Source organism: Rhinolophus sinicus, chromosome 18 (assembly GCF_057876585.1).
Source record: "Rhinolophus sinicus isolate RSI-liver-muscle chromosome 18, RSI-T2T, whole genome shotgun sequence".
NCBI classification, from domain to species: domain Eukaryota; kingdom Metazoa; phylum Chordata; class Mammalia; order Chiroptera; family Rhinolophidae; genus Rhinolophus; species Rhinolophus sinicus.
Window position 1 is genome coordinate 28,713,433 of NC_142518.1, and position 16,409 is coordinate 28,729,841.

At 35.1% G+C, this 16,409-nt stretch overlaps 1 protein-coding gene across 8 annotated transcripts in view; it reads left to right on the forward strand.

Moving 5' to 3' along the window:
• Window positions 1-16,409, forward strand: part of SYTL5 (synaptotagmin like 5) — a 212,506-nt gene that overhangs the window by 169,331 nt on the left and 26,766 nt on the right. For 5 of the 8 annotated variants that reach the window (XM_088794824.1, XM_019747829.3, XM_088794826.1 and 2 more), the window contains exons 8-11: window positions 1,822-1,954; window positions 3,558-3,664; window positions 13,138-13,230; window positions 14,116-14,181. In XM_088794824.1, coding sequence (XP_088650950.1) covers window positions 1,822-1,954; window positions 3,558-3,664; window positions 13,138-13,230; window positions 14,116-14,181 — 399 coding nt within the window. The remainder of the gene's footprint in view (window positions 1-1,821; window positions 1,955-3,557; window positions 3,665-13,137; window positions 13,231-14,115; window positions 14,182-16,409) is intronic. The other 3 variants (XM_088794825.1, XM_088794827.1, XM_088794828.1) reach the window with 3 other exon arrangements.

Sequence of the window (16,409 nt, forward strand, 5' to 3'; positions counted from 1 at the left end):
TATATTATAGTAAAATAAGACCAGGTCATATATTAATTTTTGCTCCAAAAGACGCATTAGAGCTGATTGTCCGGCTAGGTCTTATTTTCAGAGAAACACGGTATAGGCAGTTGCCTGTGCTGTTCTTACTCGTGCATTCTAGCGGATCTAGCTAATCCTTTCTAAGGAAAAAAGAGAAACAAAGGGAAATATTTTCTGTTGAATAAGCGTAAGACAGCACAGTACTTTAAGAAGCACATTTGCTCTTTCATGAAGGAAGACATATATAAAGTGAGATGATGATCAAAGTAACTTCTCAATTTCTCCCATTTCTCAGCATCTCTGTGTTTCAATGTTTTCTGCTTTAGCACACAAGAACTAAGTTTTTAAAGTGGAAAACTCTTAGAATATGAAAGTCTCTAACCTGTCCTCTGCTGTGATGTAACTTGTCAATTTTAGGTTTCACATCCTGAATCTCCAGAGTATGTGTTATATGTTAATGACCATGCAATATTAATTAGCCCATTAATGCTCAACATGACTGATACTCCCAGGGTGCCAATTGGAAAATTTGCTGTCATCATAATTGCCACTAAGGAAATTGGTCTTGCTTCATTGGAGAACTAACTCTATGTGTGAACAACATTTTGAAGAGATGTTGAAAATTGACCTAAAATAATTTATCTCTTTGACCTCTGTAACAATCTTTTGGTAAACCTTAGTAGTCTGTGGCAATTAGTTAGGGGCTATATTCTTCCTGCTACAAAGAGTATGTGTTAGGAAATAATCAAAGACCAAAAACAGTTTATATTGGATGTGCATTGGTTAGCATGCTAAGCCAGTGAGAGCCACATTTCTGGAGTGACTTCATCAAAGTTTCCCTCTTTGGACTAAATGTAGGGCAACCAGGAGGGAATTCCTTCCTGTAGGACTTTGAAAGGCATTTTTTGATTGCGGAAGGGGGAATTGAAAGTCTCCTTTAGGTTTAATCATTATCACACTGTGGTGTCATTTGCATGGACATTGAGCCTCATCCCAGGTCTCAAAAGTTGCAAAATTAGTTTTTTAATGCTCAAGCAATTTTGGAGTGATACAGTTGTCAAGCCCCAAGGGCCCAGGCAAAGTTGGGACAGAGTTGTCTTTTATTGTATGTTACACTGAAAGCAAGTCGCAGACTGAATTCTGCCACATGCATAAGAATTTATTAGCAAGCAGGCACCCAGAAAATCACTCGTCGTGTAAACTGGGGAAGTCCCCATTCTTTATCCTTTTATGAACTTTCATAAGCACCTTGCATGAAAGTTGCATTCCAATAACAATGTAACCAGCCATGTTCTGATCACCCAGCCTGCTAAATGGAAAAGGTGGCGTGATCTTCTTTTAAATGGGGGTGGAGGAGGTAAAGGATGGTTAAGGATAGAGGGTGTTGAAAGTGGGGACAAACATAGGACCAGAGTTCTAAGCCTGAGTACTACTCTAAGGATATTAAGCTTGCCAGGTTCTTACACATAGTTATGTGAGATTACAGGTACCTGTATCATCTTTCTTGCTAACCATGTATTGGAACACTCACTAATTTTGTGAATGAAAAATTATTTCAGATGCCTTTTGTGCTAATTAACAAACCTCTTGGTAAAGATTTTAGAGAGTAATTATTGATAGTAAGTTTTAGAGAATATGGACTCCTGATGAGGGACCTCCAAATATCAACTAGCTCCTCCTAAAGAGTGTACACATAAACATGGTTATACTGAAGTATATTTCTATGGAAGGATTTTAAAGTAAATCAATGTCAGTATAATATTTTGTTTCGTTTTGTTTTTTTCATTTTTACTTTGTGAGAAGGAACATGGTTTTGAAAATTCCATGGATTTGGCTGCCTTTGAAAGCGCCTCAGAGGACCTCACAAAGAGTCATCGCAGAAACACTTCTGGCACACCTTCCATAGCAGTATCTGGGGCTTCCTTCTCCTCAGGTGGGTATTTACAATGTGACTACTTTGTTGTACAAAAGTCTAAATCAGGTGGAACTACACTCTTGTGTGGCATTAAATGGATGTGTCATGCCTTAGATAAAAATTGTCCCTTCTTTGACACATGGTAGTAGGCCAACTCCATAAGAGCTACTTAAAGATGGTCCCAGGTGCTGTCTTCAGCTTCCTGCATGCATGCAAAATCCATTTATTTAGTGTATATTCTTGCCAGCTATCACTGCCAAGTTTCGGAGCTGTATCAAATGTCAGTATAGGAGTGTAAGAAATATAATTGGCTCATTTGATGTGGAAGATAAGGACACATGCCCAGAGTTCAAAGAAATGGTAGTTCAATTGATCTGGTGGTCAGAAATGCCCTATATCTAGACAGATTAATTATTTCATGGCTTAAGTAAAGAATTATTTTGCAAGTAGCATTAGGGTATTCATAATAACCCCTTTCTTTTGTGTGGTACATTCAAATATATCATTTCACTTCATCACCACAACAATCCTCTGAAGCAGGTATTATTTATGTTGCAATTCTATTACCTATGAATAAGGACTCTCTGTAGACATATCTGTCATAATGATGGAGTTTATATCCCATGTGTAGAATGAAAATCATGACAAAATCCTCAACATGAAAAAGTTACTTGTTACCTAATGATGGTATTTGCATAAAGCGTAACACTGGATTCTGTGTGCTGAGCTGGGGAGTCTCTCCTAACCAGGTAGCTCCCAAAGGGTTTTCTAACTGTGTGTGGTTATCACTGCATTTTGTTCAGGACTAGAAAATCGGTTCACCTGTGAAATGCAAAATTTTAAATGAGCCTAGAAGCCAACCTCCTAGAGTGTATTTCTACTGCTTCTGTTACACATCTCCTGTTTATTGAGTACTCTGTATCAGGCACTATGCTAAGCACTTCTGCACCATTTCATTTACAGTTTCAAACTTACATACTTGATTGCTCTTTTAAATCTTTCTCATTTATAAGCAACTGTATTTATCTCAGCAGGGCTTTGACATAGAACTGTTCAGTGGAAATAAACTGTGTCTTGGGAAGCTGTCCACAGCAATCCTGAGGAGTGCATTGTTCTTATATTTTCAAAAGCAAGATATTCTTCTGATGAAAGAATGTTCTGGTGCCTCAAGAAATAGATTTCCTCCTAATTTACCTCTAGCCACTCACTGGTGTGTGAATTCTCTAAATTTTGAAATCAAGAGTAGTTATCGTTATGTTTTTTCTAAGCTTAAGAGCTTATTCTATGAGAGTTTTTCAATATCTATGAGCAAAACAGAAGCCTTAAACAGCTTAAAAATTAACATTTTATAGTAGAGCATTTAATCTTCTATGATCAAAGGAGAAATGACACATCAGTGTTGGTAATTCAATCCAAGGAAATTTCCAAATACTATTAAAAAATGGAAGTATGTTAGCATAAACAGCATTAAGTTACTGACTCTGACCGTTGTTTTCATGACAGTATCTATGCCCCATGCCTAGAAAGAACTGGACTAGAGATGAAACATTTGCAATGAAAAATGAAACCTTCTAACAAAATAAGCTGATTCATATCTTTCCTTTTCTCTTCCTTCCTTCAGACCGGAGTCAATCTGAGTTAGATTTGAGTGGATCATTTACAGAAGACTTTGAGGATACTGTAAACCTAAGAAGCAAGTCTGTCCCTGGGGTTTTAGACAAAGACTTGGTAAGTTGGATGTGGAAGAGAGTCTAATGATCATGAGGAAAGGGCATGATCTTGTTCCAAACCTGTCCACTTTTAGGTGAGGATGAGTTGAAACTAGAGTGAGAATAGATGATAATCTCTTCCTATGAGTCTTCACAACCAACAACTAAGAAATGATTTAGAAAAGGTCAAAGGTAATCATGTTAATGAGTGAAGATTAGCCCTAACAAAACGCCTGTTGGGAATTTCAATTCCTGGCTAAAAGCACATCGCTTCATCTAAACCTGGAAAATGAAGGATCTCAGCATTTCCTAAACCAAATATTACTAGACTTATCTGACTATATATTTTATATGAACCTTTCTACATCTCAAGTATGCCCAATAAACGACTTTCTTAATTGAGACTAAATTATGTGAAAATTAATATTTAGAGGAACTCATTTATAAAATGAGAAAGTAGAATTAGATTATTTTTAAGGTTCCTTCCAGTTCTAATATTCTGATATTTTGATTTCTACAATTGCTATAATGCAATTTGAATTCTTTGGAAGAAAGATATAAAACAAACGTTAAATGACATTAATATATTTCCAAAGCAAGCCAGGAAACTCAGAGTTCTAAAACTCAGTGTGACTTACTATAGTATAAAATAACTGGGAAAGTATTTTAAAATCCACCACAAAGTGGGGGCAGGGGGACAGGAAATAAAATCAAATGGTTTCAAGGATGACTTTTGTTCAACCTTTAAAGAACAGCTAATTCCAGTGCTCCGAAACCTATTCCTGATCTTAGAAAACTTTGAAAATTTTCAGATTCATAGTTTGAAACTATTATAACCTTAATAGTCAAACTTGATTTTAAAAGCAGTTTAAAAAAAACTAATTTAAAACCAATAGAAACTATTAAAATATGATTTTAAAAATACCAAATGTCCAAAAACCCCATAGTGTATATCCTTCTATTTTTTTTAATTAAAGTTTATTGTGGTGACAATTGTTAGTAGTGTATATCCTTTTAAATGTTGAAATGATAAAGACATTTCCATTAAAATAAAGAACAAAACATTCCCACTATTAGTATATTGATCAGTGTTGTTCTGAAGGTTCTGACAATTGCAATCTGAGAAGAAAATCAAATGATCTTTGTAAATGTTCAATAAGATATGAAATTTTATATGTTTTCTAATATGCTTGAATAACAAAAAAAATCTTATGTGATTTAGTAAGAAAAGCTTGGAATTAGCAAGGGTATTTGGGAAGACCAGCAACTCAGCTAATCTTAGTTTATGGTCCTGGTTTGGCAAGCAATAGACTCACAAACTAACCAGAAATTTATTGGGAAAGCTGATCAATGAGACAGCCATACAGGGCCTTGACAAGCTCTCCAGACATTCTCGTGGAGAGCGGTGGAGAGAGTGAAGCGTGGAGTGAGGCCAAGCTATTGAGTCATCCCTGGCTGCCTATGAGCTGGTGCACGTGTACAAATAAGACATGAGAAGGCCCAGTAGGAAGTAAGAGCTAGAGGAGACTTGGAAAACTGCCTGATTTTTGAATGCACTCTGAAAACAACACAGATTTCACAAATGAAAGAGAACGGTTAAGGGCTCACTGGCTTGAGGTGTTTGAACAACCTCTAAACAATTACTAACTGATCGCTAAACTATGCACATATAGGGGTGATCTATAGGAAGTTAAGCTTAAAAATTAAAACGAGAATTAAAAAAAGATGACCAGAGACATGAGCAGCCACAAACGGCAGGAAGCAGGTTGGTCCAGCCAAGTTACTAAATAAATAAACAAACAACCAAAAAAAACAACAGATAAAACAAGGAACAAGTCGCCTTCAGTGGTAAAAATAATCGGAATCCAGAGTTACTATAATATATAAAGGAAAATGTTGGTTTTTTTGAGATCAACAAAATTGACAAATCTTTAGCAAGCCATGATTTCTTAGGCTCAGCATTATTAACATTTTTGGCTAGATAATTCAGTGTTATGGGGGACTGCTCTGTGTACTGTCGGATGTTTAGAAAGATCCCTGGTTTTTACCCAGTAGTACTCCCTGAATTGTGACAACCAAAAATATCTCCAGATAATACCAAATGTCCCCTTGGGGGGAAAATCACCCCCAGATGAAAACCACTAAGCTACAGTAGCCAAGAAAAAGAGTGCGAGGACACAAATTACCAAAATTAGGAATGAAAGCGGGGGCATCACTACCAACATAACAAATTTAAATGATTATAAGGTAATACCATGAACAACTGTATGCCAACTGGATTGGCAACTTATATGAAATGGACAAATTCCAAGGAAGACACAAATTACTAAAATTGATTCAAAAAATAGAAATTCTGTGTAGATCTAGAATAAGTTAAAAGTACTGAATTAGTAATTAAAAATCTTCCCCAAAGAAAAACTTAGGTATAGATAGCTTCACTGATGAAGTCCATCAAATATTTGAAAAAGAAATATTATTAATTCTTCACAAAGGAAATACTTCCCCACTCTTTTTATGAGGCCAATATTACACTGATACCAAGCTAGACAAAGACACTGCAAGAAAAGAAAACTAGAGACTAATATCCATCATGAGTATACATGGAAAAATCCTTAATAAAATATTTGAAAACCACGTCCAGTAACACAAAAGGATTATACACCATAACAAAGTGGGATTTATCCTATGGATACAAAGTTGATTTAGCATTCAAAAATAAATTAATGTAATACATCATATCAGTATAGTAACATAATCACATCATCTCAGTAGATGCAGAAAAAGCATTAGACAAAATCCAACATCCATTCATAATAAAACTCTCAACAAACTGGGAATAGAGGAAACTTCCTCAGTCAAATAAAGGGCATCTTCAAAATTCCTCCAGCTAGTTGCCATACTTAAAGGCAAAAGGGACCAAATGCTTTCTCCCTAAGTGCAGGAACAAGATGAAGATTTTCACTTTCACTGCTTCTATTCAACATTATACAGGATTGTCTAGCCAATACAGTAGGAAACGAGAAGGAAAAGGAAGGAAGGGAGGGAGGGGGAAAAAAGAAACAGATAAAAAAGGAAAAGAAGGCATCTCATTGGGAAGAAAGAAGTATTAACTTCTTTACTTGCAGATGACATGGTTCTGTATGTAGAAGAACCTAAAGACTCTACAAACGTATTACTAGAACTAATAAACAAGTTCAGCAAGGTTGAAGGATATAAGATCAAATATAAAATACAACTGTATTTCTATGTATTAGCAATGAATCTGAAAATGAAGACTATAATTCCATTAAAAATAGCATGAAAAATACTTAGGAATTAATTCCTCAAAAAATATGACAGTCATGTATATTGGAATTTAGAAAAATATTGCTGAGCTAAATTAAAGATCTAAATTTATGGAGAGACATTCTGTGTTTATTGATTAAAAGATTCAAAAAATTTTAAGGTATATTCTCTCCAAATCTATAAACACAAACCCTATTAAAATCTAAGCAGGCTATTTTATAGAAATGGACATGCTAATTCTAAAATTTATGTGGAAATGAAAAGGATCCAGGGTAACAAAATCAATTTTAAAGAACCAAGTTGGAAGATGTAATCTGTTAGATTTTGAAACTTACTATACAGCTATAGTATTAAGTACAGTGTAGTATTGGTATAACCATAAACATTCAAAGGAATATAACAGTCCAGAAACAACCCTTACATTTATGTTCTATTGATTTGGGGCAATTCAGTGGGGAAAGGATATCTTTTCAACAGATCCTACTGGGACAATTGGATATCCATAAGCCAAAAAGTGTGTGGAGGGGGGTAAGGAGGGGAGAAGAACTTTGATTCTACCATACACCATGCACAAAAACTAACTCACAATGGATTTCATACCTGAATGTAAAAACTGAAACTATAAAATTTCTAAAAGAAACCTAGGAGATTGTGAATAGTGCTGCCAAGATATAGAAACAACCAAAATGCCTATCAATAGACGATTGGATAAAGAAATTGTAGTACGTATATACAATGGAATATTACTCTGCCATAAAAAAGAATAAAATCTTACCATTTGCAACAACATGGATAGACCTAGAGGTTTTTATGCTGAGTGAAATAAGTCAGACTGAGAAAGAGAAACACCATATGATCTCACTTATATGTGGAACCTAAAGAACAGAATAAACAAACAGAAATAGACTCATAGATACAGAGAACAAAATGGTGGTTGCTAGATAGGGAGGAGGGTTGGGGGATGGGTAAAAAAGGTGAAGGGATTAGGAAGTACAAATTGGTGGTTATAAAACTGTCACAGGTATATAAAATACAGTATGGGGAATATAGTCAATAATGTAAAAAATATGTATAGTATCAGGTGGGTACTAGGCTTACTGGGGATATCCCTTCATAAATTACATAAAGGTCTAATCACTACACTGTACACCTGGAACTAATATAAAATAATATTGAATGTCTCTATAATTTTAAAAATATAGTCATGGAATGTAAAGTACAGTATAGGGAATATAGTCAATGGTATAGTAATAACTATGTATGGTGTCAGATGGGTACTAGACTTGTTGGGGTCATTACTTTTGAGGTGTGTTAATGTCTAATCACTATGTTGTTTGTATACCGAAACTAATAACAATATATACATACATACATACGTAAAAGAAAAACAAGTTTAAAATCCCACAAATGTACAAAGTAAAAACAGGCAGCTAAGGAATTAGTGGGTTAACAAAGATATCATAATGAGCATATAAAACAATCAGAACTACACAAAAATAAAAATACTACGAAAAAAAGTAAAGGATGCAGCAAAAGTCTCACTTGTGGGAAAATTTTATACCCTTAAATATTTACATAAGGCAAGAAGGGGTGAAAATTGTTCACTATGAATAAACTTTGTAGTTAGGATAATAACACATTAAACTCAAAGAATATCAAAATAGAGACATAACTAAGAACAGAAATCAATTAACTACAAAACATAAAATGGAGAATAAAAACAAATGGTTCTTCGAAAAAACTAACAAAGTGGACAGTCTTTCAAAGGAGTGGAAAAGACAGAGAGGGAAAAAGCAAATAATATGAATGAAAAAGGGAGCATAACTACAGATAAAACAGATTTAAAGATAATATCAGCAATTATGTGCAAAAATTTTGAAAACTTAGATGAAATGAATAAATTTCTATAAAAATAATTTTTCATAAATGACTCAAGAAAAATTTAAAAACTTGATATTTCTGGATCTGAATAATAAAACTGAAACAGCAGTTTACAATCTCATAAAGACAAAAGCAGACCCAGACTACTTGACTGGAAAACCCTATGAAACTTTCAAGGAAATTATTATCCTAAGTTTTCCATAAAGTATTTTTATTGTGGTAGAATATGTATAACATAAAATACGCCCTTTTACCTATTTTTGAATCTACAGTTTTGTGGCATAAAATGTATTTATATTGTTGTACAACCATCACCACCATTCATCTCCACAAATTTTTTATTTTCCCCAACTTAAATTCTGTACCTATTAAATGCTAACCATTATTCCCCCTCCTTCAGTACCCTGGCAACCACCATTCTGCTTTCTGTCTGTGAGTTTGATTACTCTAGAAATCTCATATAAGAGGACTCATATAATATTTTCCTTACATACAAACTTTTTGGGACAATTGAAAGTTGGAATGTTTCTAACCCTTTTGTGAGTCCAGTGAAAACCAAGGCTTGGTTTTCACCAAGGCATTTTGAAAAAGAAAATGGCAAGCCTATTTTATTTCTAAATATAGATGGAAAAATCCTAAGCAAAATTTTAGCAAATTGAATTCAGTTGTGTGTAAGAAGGATAAAACACCATGACCATGCTGGATTTATCACAGGTTTACAATGATTTTTCTTAATTAAAGTTTATTGGAGTGACAACGGTTAGTAAAATTACATAGGTTTCAAGTATACAATTCTGTAATACATCATCTGTATATATCACATTGTGTGTTTACCACCCAGAGTCAGTTCTCCTTCCATCACCATGTAGTTGATCCCCTTTACCCTCATCTACCACCCCCCACCCCCCCTTACCCTCTAGTAACCACTAAAGTATTATCTATGAGTTTTTGTTTGTTTGTTTGTTTTGTTTTGTTTCTTTGTTGCTTTCAATTTTATATCCCACATACAATGATACTTTTAAAAATTTTAGAATAGCTTTAGATTTACAGAAAATTTGTGAAGAGAATTCCCACATAACCCCATACCCAGTGTCTCGTACTAATATCTGATATTAGCCAACTGTATTTGTCACAATTAATCAGTGTTGATACATTATAGTTAACTAAAGTCCATACTTTATTCAGATTTCCTTAGTCTTTAATGCCCCTTTTCTGTTCCAGAATTCCATCCAAGGTACTGCATTACATTTAATTGTTATATCTCCTTAGGTTCCTCTTGACTGAGTCTGTTTCTCAGACTTTCCTTGTTTGTGATTACCTTACTAGTTTTGAGGAATGCTGGTCAGGTATTTTGTAGAAATTTCCCTTAATTTAAATTTATCTGATATTTTTCTCATGATCAGAAATGGGTTATGTATTTTTGGGAGGAAGATTACAATGGGAAAGTGCCATGCTCACCATGTCATATCCAGAGCACATACTGTCAACATGACTGATCACTGCTGATGTTGACTTTGATCACCTGGCTGAGCTAGTGTTTCTCTGCTGCAAAGTTCCTCATTTCCCCCTTTTCTATTACAATATTCTTTGGAAGAAAGTCACTGTGTACAGCCCACACTGAAGGAGTTAAGCTCTATCTTCTCGAAGATGGAATATCTACATAAATTATTTAAAATTATTTTACATGGGAGATGTGTCTCTTCTCACCCATTTATTTTATTTTTTTATTAAATTTATTGGGGTGACAATTGTTAGTAAAATTACATAGACCAAAAAGCAACAAAAGAACAAGTCACCCATTTATTTTCCAATCACTTATTTACATCAGTATGTATTCATGGATATTTATTGTATACTTGGAGATATAATCCAATACTACTACTTTATTTTCTTGCTCAAATTTTTCTAGCTTTGCCCATTGGGGGCTCTTTGATTCTTGTGTCCCTTGACATATTCCTATCATTGGGGGTTGAGATTTTTGTTGTTGGTTTGTTTTTGTTTCGTTTTGAGCACGTTCTTACTTTCTAATATCATCAGGTTCTCCAGCTTATCTTGTGAGCTCCTCAGTGAGAAAAAGGCAAATTAACCAATATAAAAATAAACAAGTCTTAAACAAGTACTTCATGAAACAGGAAATTTAGTCAGCCAATGATCAGGAAAAGGTCAACTTAATAAATGAAATGAAAATTAACATCATGAATATTAAACATCTACTGGATTAGCAGCAATGAAAAATATGTGGCATACCAACTGTTGGGAGGCAAGGATATGAAACAAAGGGAGCTCTCATACATTGCTGGTTAGACTGTAAATTGGTAGGACTACTTCTGAAAGTGTGACATTATCTTAAAAATAATATAGATGAGCACATTAAGATGTGCATGCCCTATGACTTGGCAATTCCTCTCACTTGTATATACCCAAGGGAAACTTGTGTTTCTGTGCACCCAGGTACACATTCAAGAATATTCATTGCAGCTTTGTTCATAATAGAAAAAAACCTGGAAACAACGCAGATATTCAGCAAGAGAAGAATGGCTAAAGAGTGGGATATCAAACAATTAAATACTAAATAAAAATGAACAAACTACAACAACATGCAACAATGTGGATGACTCATAAGACTATAATATTGAGACAAAAAGGCAAGCCACAGAGGATTATATAACAATTCCACTTATATAAAGTTCAAAAACAGGCAAAGAAAATCATTGTTTAGTGATGCATTCCTAGGTAATAAAACTATAAGAAAAGCAAGGATGTGATTACCATAACAGTTAAGATATTATTTCAAATGGAGGAGAAAGGGCTTGTGATGAGGACAGGACACAAAGGGAGCTTCTGCTTGATCACTTTATATTGTTATACTGTACATTTATGTTTTATGTACTTTTACGTATTTTATAGTAAAAAGATAAACAAAAGCACAGAATTACATATATAAAATCTCAATTTATAAAGCTATGGTTAAAAGAAATTCTTATTTACAACTACTCAGATTTGTGTGTAGGTAACTTTATATGATTTTTCACATAAACAAGAAAGTAATGTATTATGTATAGCAGGATGCAAAATATTAATTTAACCTGGGGTGAGAGGAGAGAGAAAATAGGAGAAGCAAAAAGGAAAGGGGTCCATAAAAACAAACAAACAATATGCATGATATAATCCATTTGTGTGTGTGAGTGTGTGTGTGTGTGTGTGTGTGTTTGTGTGTGTGTGTGTACCATCCATACCATAAAATACTGAAATTTGGTCATTAATGCGTTACTGGGAGGTCTAAGTTTAATTTATACTCGTATGTATCTATCTATATTGCTTAAAATTTTTTACTATAAAAATGTATTGCTTGGGGTGGGGATGAGAGAGAAGGTGAGGGGATTAGAAAGCACAATCAGTAACCACAAGATTGCCACGGGGATATGAAAGACAGTTTGGGAAATATAATCAATAATGTTGTAAAGATTTTGTGGGGTGTCAGATGAGAACGTGTATTATTAGAGAGACCACTTCATGGACGGTGTAGGTGCCTTCAGTGTACACCTGAAGCTGAAGCTGAATAATACTGAATGTCAACTATAATTTAATATATATATATAGTCACAGGCTGTGGAGTACAGCATAGGAAATAGAGTCAGTGGAATTGTAACAGCTATATACAGTGTCAGAGGGGTAGTAGATTGGGGGAGGGGGTTATCACTTTGGGAGGGTATAAATGTCTAACTATTACATTGTTTTTTACACCTGAAACTAATAAAAAAATAAATGTATTGCTTAAATAACCACAATTTAAAAAGTCATTTTATTGTGAAGGAGGAAAAAAAGTGGGAGAAGAAAAAGAATCTGGAAATTTGGACAAGAATTCAGTGTCTAAAATAGTTCATTTTTATTTGAGAGATTTTTGAAATATAGCTCCCCATCTTGACAGTACACACACACACACACACACACACACACACACACACACACACACAGATGTATGCATGCGCAGACCCAATCTTTTTTAATTAAAAAAGTACCAAATACATTGCCGAAAGTAAATCTTAGAGATCAGGGAGGTAGGAATTGAACACCCAGGTCTGTGTGCTTCTAAATTTTGTGTTCTTTCCATAAAATAAGCACCACTAGAATGGAGACCCCACTCCTCTGATGCTGTAATTCAGGTTGAATGGAGATAAAAGAGAAGAACCTAGGAACAGGGTGATTTATAGATATTTGTATCTGATTTTTTAGGTATTTAAAAAAGAAAGTGGTTTATGAAGCGAAAAGACTTTCTAGGAAAGAAATAAACCAAACCACTGTGGGTTTTTTTTCCTCCTTCCTTAGGACTTCTTGGAAGAAACCGAAGAAGGCATTGATGACTTAGTGTCCTCCCGTTTTTCTGCAAACACCCACAGTCTGACAAGTGGCCTGTCAACCGTAAGCAGTTTTCTAACACACACTGGAAGTCTCTTCTTGCTCTTGTTGATTTGCTGTACCTTTGCAAAGGGGATAGGAATGTTCTTTGGACAATGTGTGATAGTGAGTTAAAAATCATTATAGTCTCCTGCTTACCCCTTTGCCCACAGAGAATTTTCAGTCTAATGTTGCGTGGACTTTTCCTAAGGCTCCTGATTTCTTCCCTCTCTTTCCATGGTCCTCACCCAGCTTTTAAAACCTCTTCACTCCCCAGTTGAGACTCTTATCAGCTCAAGCCTATAAATTATCTCAACTCTCTGCTGATATATTTCCCTGCTCCCATTCTCTCAACTCCCCAGTTGTCCTCCACTCTGCTGCCAAGTTGTTTTCCTAAAACACATACCCAAGCAGGCTTCTCTCCTACTCAAACACCATCCATAGCTTCACACTGCCAACAAAATAAAGTCCCTTTTTACTTTAGTGTTCAATGCTTTCCTTGAGGTACCGTGTTTCCCCAAAAATAAGACCTAGCCAGATAACCAGCTCTAATGCTTCTTTTGGAACAAAAATTAATATAAGACCTGGTCTTATTTTACTATAATATAAGACTGGGTTTTATATAATATGATATAATACCGGATCTTATTTTACTGTGATATAAGACTGGGTCTTATAATAATATAATATAATTAATATAATATAATACTGGGTCTTATATTAATTTTTGCTCCAAAAGACGCATTAGTGCTGATTGTCCAGCTGGTCTTATTTTTGGGGAAACACAGTAGGATTTAGGAGCCCCTGTTTCCTTATACCCATCTATGTACCTGTAAGTCTTCTTCTCTGATGTCTGACTGTTGCTCTAATACCTTTTTTCCTTTTGACCTTTGGGCAACTTTCCTAAAGAATTCTAAAACAGGCTCTGACAGGAAGTGGACCTACCTAAATGTTCCTGATGCTGACTCAGACACTGTGAGTTTTCAATCTTTTCTTTTCCTTCTTTCCAATGATACTTCATGAATTTCATGGTGTGGGAAATCTGATTAGGTGGGCAAATTTTCCAGCATTTGTCTTTTTCTGACTTGTGTACAGTTAACAAAGGTTCTCTTTTAAAAGGTAAATAATATTATCAAAATGTAAGTTTTCCCAAGAAAAAACATCCATTAAACATTAGAATCTGAGTACCAGTCAAAAGACACATGGTCCAAAATTATATACCACTAACCAGACACCTTTAGAATAAATATCTCTATTTTAAATCACAGCATTGGCTTGGTTAAGAGCATCAAATTTGATTTTAGTAAAATTGCCTTAACTACCTAAATGTCTCCAAGCTTCAATATTTGTGGGTTCTTAAATTTTCTTCTGTCTATAAGGGACCCCCTGCTTACAGAGGATCTTCTTTGAATAGTGGCTACAGAGGGATATGTTGTAGACACAAGTTAGTGATATGAGGAGGTAGTGAAGTATGGTGGGGAGATCCTCAGTCTGAAAATCGGGAGATCTTGCTGTATAATATGTGATCAAACAATACAGTGCATATTTAAATAAAAAAAATTATTACAGTAAAAGACTCATTGCCATTAATCCCCTACAAAACACTCCCCCTTGCTTAGAACACACTTATCCCATTGTTCTTATCCCACTTTCTGAAGCAGTTCTGGAAGTCCTCTTTTGTGAGTGTCTTTAGTTGCACTGTCGTGGCTGCCTCGATATCCTGAATCATTTTGACTTTCGGGACGATCCAGAAGTCGCACAGTGCCAGACCTGGTAAATAAGGTGGATGAGGACACACTGTAATGTTTTTATTTAACAGAAATTGCCATATACCAGAAGGGATGTGTGACATGGAGCATTGTTATGATGGAGGATGATTTAGGGCATATTTTAAAACACCCTTTCTCTCAACCGTAGCTCACACCTGACTGATTGCACCGAACAAGTTGAAATTTGTCACACTCTCTTACTAAGGTTTGATGCACCGCTTCCCATATTGAAGATCCCTGCCTTTCTGTTGCATGGCACTCGGCAGCAGCATTCACTGTATTTTATGATCACAACAGAAAGGCTCCGTGTCACACATCACTGCTGGTTCAGCAATTTCTGTCAAATAAAAACATTACAGTGTGTCTTCATCCACCTTATTCAATGGATCTGGCACCGTGCGACTTCTAGCTCTTCCCCAAAGTCAAAATGACCATGAAAGGTAAACGTTTTGAATGGATTCAGGGCATTGAGGCAGCCACGATAGCGCAACTAAAGACACTCATGAAAGAGGACTTCCAGAACTGCTTCAGAAAGTGGCAAGAATGATGGGATAAGTGTGTTTGAAGCAAGTGACTAGTATTTTGAGGGGGATTAATGGCAATGTGTCTTGTACTATAATAATTTTTTTGTTTAAACATTCATTGTATTGTTTGATCACACCTCATATATCTTGGCACTGCCAACAATTTCTGTGAGCCAGAGTTTTCTCATATGTAACATAAGGAGGTTGGCGCTTATTCTTGAAGCCCTTAAAACTCAAAGCATGGTTCATGGACCAACAACATTGCATTACCTGGAACAGAGACTCTAAAACTTTGTCAGTTCAGAGAGCCCCTAGTATCTCAGTGATACTTTCATAGCACTCCTAGGCCAAAAGTAATACCTGACTAGTCCATTTATTAAGTACTTACGTCAAAAAGCTTAAACACTGGTAACCTAACAACGCAGCAGCCATTTGAAAAAATAATACACATAAAATGAAAGAAAAATAATGTTTTTATTCCATTCTTAAATGGTCCTGAATACTTACTAATGGGATTTGTGTGTCTTTTGGACACTGCATGAATTGTGAAATCTTGGGATCTGATTGAACAGTACCATTTTAATTTCTTGTTCTACATTGATTTTTTTGCAGCACTTGCTTTTTGTCACAGTAACTGCCAAAAACTCAGCTTCACACAGTTTCATTAAGAAGAATAAAGAGTGATTTAATGTTGACACTGGGAACTACTGTTAGTCATTTGTAGAGTGCCTGATAGATGTCGCTTGTTTCCCTTGAAATATTAAAATATCTGGTGCCCCTGTGAGTTTGTTGTGGTGCTGCGGGATGCCTCAACACAAGTTTGGAAACTGTGGCCCTAGTAGTTTATTAGAAAAGCAGAATCTCGGACCTCATTTTAATAAGATCCACAGGTGATTTATATGCAATTAAA